The sequence below is a fragment of the Rhea americana genome, unplaced genomic scaffold (genome assembly GCF_003343005.1).
Source record: "Rhea americana isolate MKP2758 unplaced genomic scaffold, rheAme1 scaffold_278, whole genome shotgun sequence".
Classification (NCBI taxonomy): Eukaryota; Metazoa; Chordata; class Aves; order Rheiformes; family Rheidae; genus Rhea; species Rhea americana.
In genome coordinates this window covers 727303-733296 of record NW_028186399.1, presented here as the reverse complement: position 1 = coordinate 733296, position 5994 = coordinate 727303, and the positions used below count along the sequence as shown (strand labels likewise).

The 5994-nt window shown below is 59.1% G+C and overlaps 1 protein-coding gene across 1 annotated transcript in view; it reads right to left on the bottom strand.

Annotated features, from left to right (window-relative positions):
- Nucleotides 1–743: 743 nt before the first annotated feature.
- Nucleotides 744–5994, bottom strand: part of KANK3 (KN motif and ankyrin repeat domains 3) — a 22824-nt gene continuing 17573 nt past the window's right edge. The window contains exons 8-13 of the mRNA XM_085308551.1: nt 5279–5366; nt 4556–4775; nt 3798–3940; nt 3247–3447; nt 3021–3119; nt 744–2715 (exon numbers count right to left, since the gene is read on the bottom strand). Coding sequence (XP_085164677.1) covers nt 2659–2715; nt 3021–3119; nt 3247–3447; nt 3798–3940; nt 4556–4775; nt 5279–5366 — 808 coding nt within the window. The 3' untranslated portion in view covers nt 744–2658. The remainder of the gene's footprint in view (nt 2716–3020; nt 3120–3246; nt 3448–3797; nt 3941–4555; nt 4776–5278; nt 5367–5994) is intronic.

Genomic DNA, 5994 nt, shown 5'->3' with positions numbered 1-5994 from the left:
TTGTTTGGGCTTTTGAGAATAGGGTGAATCTATGTATTCATGGTTTCTGTGACACAGCAGAGTACTTGGGAATTATCCATAGAGGTAGAGAGAAGGTGTCCACCTTGGAGATTACTTCTCCAGCTGCTGTTTGTTTGCAGCACAGCTTTGGCAGGGACCAAAGAGTTGTGTGTGCTTGTGCCAGGCCAGTGATGTGGGGCCGAGCAGCTGTGACAGGTGCRGTGCATGATGAGTGACCACGATGCGAGGGATCAGCTGTGATTCAGAGCTGGGATGGAGGTAAACTAGCAGTGGGGGTGGCTCAGAGCAGCAGCTGTAGCCTTGCCCACATATCTGCCTGGTCAGTGTGCTCTGCAGCCAAATGAGGAGGGAGGTGACCTTGCATCCCCTCTCCCATTCAGATGATTGCTCTAAAATAATGTAGATTAACGATACCAGAGCACCGATAGCAAAGGGCTACATCTGGTCCGGACATTTGTCCTACCAAGTGAAACAGGCCAGCAAAAACCACCTCATGGTATCTCAATCCAGTTTCTGACTGCAGGGGTAGTTCATTTAGAARAGCAGCAGATTTGGTCAGTCCCATCAGGTTGCAAGAAATCAATTGAACCATGGTGGCAACTGCTCACAGCAAAAGTTGTGTCCAGGCTATCCCTCTGCTGAAGATGTGCTGGGTGTTTTAGTTTGACCCAGATGAGGAGGCAGGAGACTGCTGATGGTTGCTGTGTTGTAATAGTTCAAAATAATTTTACTTTAAATTTTATTTGTATCTTAAAAATAAACATCAATATTAAAATATCAGTAAACAAATGTGAAACCAAAGCAGTGAATATGAGTTACATACAGAGCAGTGTACTAGGGTGTTGCTGTGAGCATCTTAGATTAAGTTCAGTGCAAAGCTGAAACAGGTCCACGGCAGGAACAGCAGGGTGTATTGCCCAGAACAGGTTTATTGGGGAGTATTTCCCCGCTTATAGTATGGCTCAGACCAGGTCTGTGTGGTGCAAAAGCAACGTTAAGAGAGGAAGATGGGCCAAGAACAGCAGTGGAGGCTGCGGCACCGCTTTCCTTCTTTGTGAAGGATTCTGAGAGCAGAGCCTGCTTCGCATGCAAAAGCCTTTTATTTTCCCAGTCCTTAGTCCTTACCTCGTGTGTTCCCACCTGGCTTGCTGCACACACACACGTGCACACAGACACAAACGCATACGTTTACATCCACATCCGTCTTGACAGGCCCTAGGCTTTCTGAACCCTCAYAGCTCCTTCCTGGAGCTATCCTCAGCCACTCTCCTCCCCCTTGAGAAGGAAAGTGGGCAGAAAGGGACTTACGTGTTGGCTCTAGCTGTCTTCACAGTAGGTAAGAGTTTAGAATGGTCAATGTTTACAGGGTAATTTCTGTCTCCCTCTAGGGAAGGCCCCTGCTCCCAGGTGGGGTCCGGGCTGCGCGCAGTCTCAGGCTCTGAATTCATGGCTGGTGGCCACCTTCTGTCAACGTGCTGGCTGCAGCCCTGAGCAGCCAGAAGCTTTGCTCCTGATGAGCAAAGCAAAGCATTGACTGATCCAATGATGAACTGTGCTTTTTGACTAAGCAATATAATTCTTTTTTCATGTTCAYGTGCTAGGGAAAATTCAGGTGTCAGCTGGGAAAGGAAATGCCAGACAATAAAGAGAGCAAGTATTTGAGTTGGGAAGTGCTCCCAGCGTATTTATAAGGCAGTGGTAATCAGCTGTCCTGTGTCCCCTCCCTGGTCAATCAGTGAGGCTCTGCCTTCCCCAGCCAGTGCTCTGCAGCAGGGTCTAGGACCCAGCCAGGTTCCCAGCCTGCGGAAGCGATGGAGACCAAGAGGAATTCAAGCAGGCAATTTGGTGAGATCTTGCACTTTTCTTCCCTGGCAAAAATGTTTAGTTTGGCCTTTTCCTATTGGCTTTAGCTGGGGGTGGGGTGGGGTGTCGGTGTCAGTCTTCCATTTAAAAAACACTGAAACCTGCAAGTTTTTCATTTCTTCTGAGGGAAGAAAAGACAAAAGCATGTTCTGCTAGGTCTGGTGACAGATTYACTACCAGAGCTTGCAGCTGCCAGAGGCTGGACGACATGCCGGCTTGTGTCAGAGGCACTGCCAGGTAGGAGAGAAGTGCTGGATGCAGTCTCTGGTTCTGCATCTTCTGCCTGCTGAGCTGGAGTTCGCCCTCTCGCAGCCCCGCTCCCCGACGCTCGCTCCGCTGCCTTCTCCAAGCTGCCGGGAGCTTGCAGAGAGCAAACCGTGTGCTGTTTTGGCTGGGTTTGTTTTCTGTTGTTGTAGTGACTTGCAGAGGGCTCCAAGCTGGCACAGCTCTGGGGATTGTGACCGGAACCTGGGCTGATGGGGACCGGGAGGGGACAGGGCTGGCTTCAGCTCACTGCATTTCCTACCCCGAGGCCACTTGACTTTTAGCTCTTCTGTCACTTTGCAGAAGGAGGCAGTTGAGTGCAGGCTGCTCCCTTCAGCAGACGCAGGAGAGCGAGCCCRAGGGATGGTGCCTGCCCTGCTGATAGTAGAGTAAAAACCTCTGCAGCCTCAGGGAGTGATACAGCACACAGGAGTGGCAGGAGGGAGGACATAAATTACAGCCCAGCAGTGACGGAAACCAGCTGAGTATGCACTGGATCTGAAGGTTGCTCTAATTTGGTTTCTTTGGATTCCCAGGACTTTTGGTGCCTGTTGGTGACGTCCCCTGCTGCAGAGAGAGAAAACTGTCACCAAATGTCTCTAGAGACCCCTGCAGCCACTCAAGGTCGGAGCGAGCCAAGCTGGCGCTCTGCTGGAGAGCGCGGCTGAGGTTCTSCTGAGCCTACGGCACCCAGTGGGTCTGCTCGCCCCTCCACAACCACCTCCCCGGGCAGTGCCCCCTCCCAAAAGGGACCGCTGGGCTGTGTTTCCCCCATGCAACCAAGCCAGTGGCATGGTGCTGCTTCCGTGGCCGCTGCATGGGACAGGGCAGGTGGCAGCAACCYGGGAGCCGGCGGGCTCCACGGTACTCACCGGTGGCTGTGTCTTCGTGCTGTTGAGGTGGGCGTACAGGAGCACGGCGATGTTGCTGTGGCCRGCCTCCAGCGCGATGGCAACAGCGTTGTTACCATCCTAGAAAGGGCAGAAGAGCGGTTGGGAAGAGGTTCAGCAGAGCAGTGTGAGGTAGCAGGAAGCCCAAGCATGCCGGGGCGTGAGCGGCGGAGGGCTCGCGCCTCTCAAACGCCGCTGCGGGGCTTACGCTGTCCACGATGGAGATGTTGCAGGTGGGCTGAGCCAGGAGCAGCTTCACCGTCTCCGCGCGGCCGTGCTCGCAGGCGCACATCAGCGCGGTCGAGCCCTCCTCGTCCTGCAGGTTCACATCAGCTCCGCACGCGAGCAGGGCTTCCACCATCTCCTGCCGGCCGTGGCTGACGGCCAGCATGAGCGCCGTCTGGCCGGCCTGCAACGCAAGGGACACTGCCAGGCTGCTCCTACCTGCRCGTGAAGGTGCCAGGCCCTAGCTGTGCCTCCCTGTCATCTCACAGCCCTGGGGAGGCTCCGCTACTGTCCCCAGGTGCCCACCCAGGCTACAAGCATCTCCTTGCTTGGAGACCAGGTGTGGGTGCAACCAGAGAGCCCTGATGCTGGGCAAGAGGAGTTCCTGATGTGATGCCTTCTCCACGCACTTGCCCTTCCAGGTCTGTGAACCCTTGGGGTACACAGGAGGTAGGYGTGGCACTGGGAACTGCGGGTAGGGGGAGAGTCGAGACACGGCATCGGTGAGCAGACCCCCCCCCAGCCCGCACTAACCTGGCTCGCCTTGGCGTTGACGTTGCCCATGCTGAAGAGTCTCCTGACCACGTTCATGTCCTCCTCCTGCTCGACCGCTGCCAGCGCYGCCAGCATGAGGGCTGTGTAGCCGGCTTTGTTCTGGTGGTCCACGTTACAGACCCCTGCGAGGCACGGGCGCGCTGGGGGACTCAGGACACCGCTCCCAGGGCAGCGGGGCCCGACGGGTGCTGCGTGCTGGGCAGGCTGTGGCCCGCGGGACACAGGACGGAGCCGTGCACCCTGCTCCCTCCCCTGCTTTGCAGCCTCCCAGGCCCAGACCTGCTGCTGGGTCCCTCCCTGCCAAACCTGGGCTACCAAAGGGCCAAGRGAAGTTGCCCAGACTACCAACGTTGGTGAAAAGCTCTGCTGGTGGCTACAGCAGAGCTGTTCAGGCCAGGGGTTGCCCCAGGGCTGTCACTGCCCTCCGGCGATGCCTTGCGCCGTCCTCCTACAACCCAGCCACATCCCCCAGCCCCGTAGGGGTTACTTCTCACTGTAAACCAGGGTCATCCRAGCCCTGCTCACGTGCAGAGCCTCCCCCTTCGGTGTGTGCAGGCGCGTGGCACGGGGTGGCACCTTCCCCATGCCCGGCACTGCGGGGACACGGCCAGGGAGGTGGTGGCTTTCCAGCCAGAGGGTATTTCTCACGGGAAACCCAGGGATGGGGACCCGCGAGGAGGCCTGGAGCAAGCCGAGGTCTCCAGGGAGGGGAAGCGGCGGAGCTGGCGCCCACCCACCGGTGTCCAGCAGCAGCCGCACAATGTGGAAGTTGGAGTGGGAGACGCTGTAGTGCAGAGCCGTGTTGCCGTTCCCATCYGCCAGGTTGACCACGTGGGCCAGGAGGGCCGGCGAGACCTCGGCGAAGGCCAGGAGGTGGTTGGCGACGGTGTCGGGGACGGATGACTTCTGGCTGGACACGCGGAACCACTCCTGGAGCACCAGGCTGCTGCTGGCGAGCTGCGGACGGCCAGCGGGGCTGAGCTGGCAGAGGCGGCTCCAGGGCACGTCCCCACGTCCCCCCCGTCCCCCCTGTCACCCTGATGGGCTCGGTGCCCGAGCAGTACAGGCAGGGAGCAGAAGTCACCTCCTTGGCTCCCGGGAGGCGAAGACGGGGGGCAGGCAAAGGCAGGTAGGACCCTAAACCACAGCCCCTTGCCGGGATGCCCCTGCAGGATGCCCCTAGCTGAGCCCACATGGCTTTGGGGGTATCTGGAGGACTTTCAGCCCACCGAGCTGCTTCTCCTGCAGAGGGCTGKGCCCTCCGGGCTCTGCCTTGGACCTCTGCTCTGGAGCAGAGAACAGCGCCGTGTTTTGCGGAGGGGAAGCTCTAGGTCAGGCTTTTCCAGCCAGGCTTTGAGGACACCAAGCCCCAGAGATGTCCACCAAGCTGGGACCTCGGGCAGCCGCCGGGCCCCGCGGGGGCGAGCCGTCCCTCCCGCCYGCGGCGCGCCCCGACTCACCGCCTCTTTGCTCTTGGCTGCGCCGGGGTGGCCCAGGTGGCTCTTGACGATGAGACAGGCCTCCCGCATCCGGGGGCTCAGCTCGAACCTGCCGGGGCAGCGAGGGCGGCTCTGAGCGCGGCGCAGCCGAAATGACCCCCCACCCCCACCCCGGCAAGGAGCACCCGCRACGCCCATCACCGCCTCCAGCCCGCGGCGCCGCGGGGCGGCTGCTCCTGCGGCTCCGAGGAGGCTTTTTGGCACTTCTCCCCCGCCGCATCCGATTCCCTGCGCTTCCCCGACCGTGCAAAGCCCGGCTCGGAGGGGCAGAAATGCTCCGTGCCGGGGCGCGACGGCCGGGGCGGGATGGGACGGGATGGGACGGGACAGGGCGGGCAGCCGCTCCGCCGCCGGCCGCTCCGGGAGGAACCGGGCAGCGGGAGCGAGCGGCGCTCCTGCGGCTCCGGGAGGGCTGGGCCTGCGCGGCTGCGCCTTATACGGCCTTGCCTGGAGGAATTTGCCCATTTTTAGGCTGGTTTTTCCCCCCTTTTGTTGAAAAACGCCACGGAGCTGTTATTTTTTTTTTTTTTCCAAATTAGCTCCTCCATAAAAWAGGCAGCCGCAGCCTCCCGTTTTCCTTAGGAGTCCCGAAAAACTGGAATGATTTTTGTTTTTCCTGCTGAATGGTTTCTGCAGGAAGCAAAATGCCACGGCAGCAGGGTCGGGGCCAGCACCGG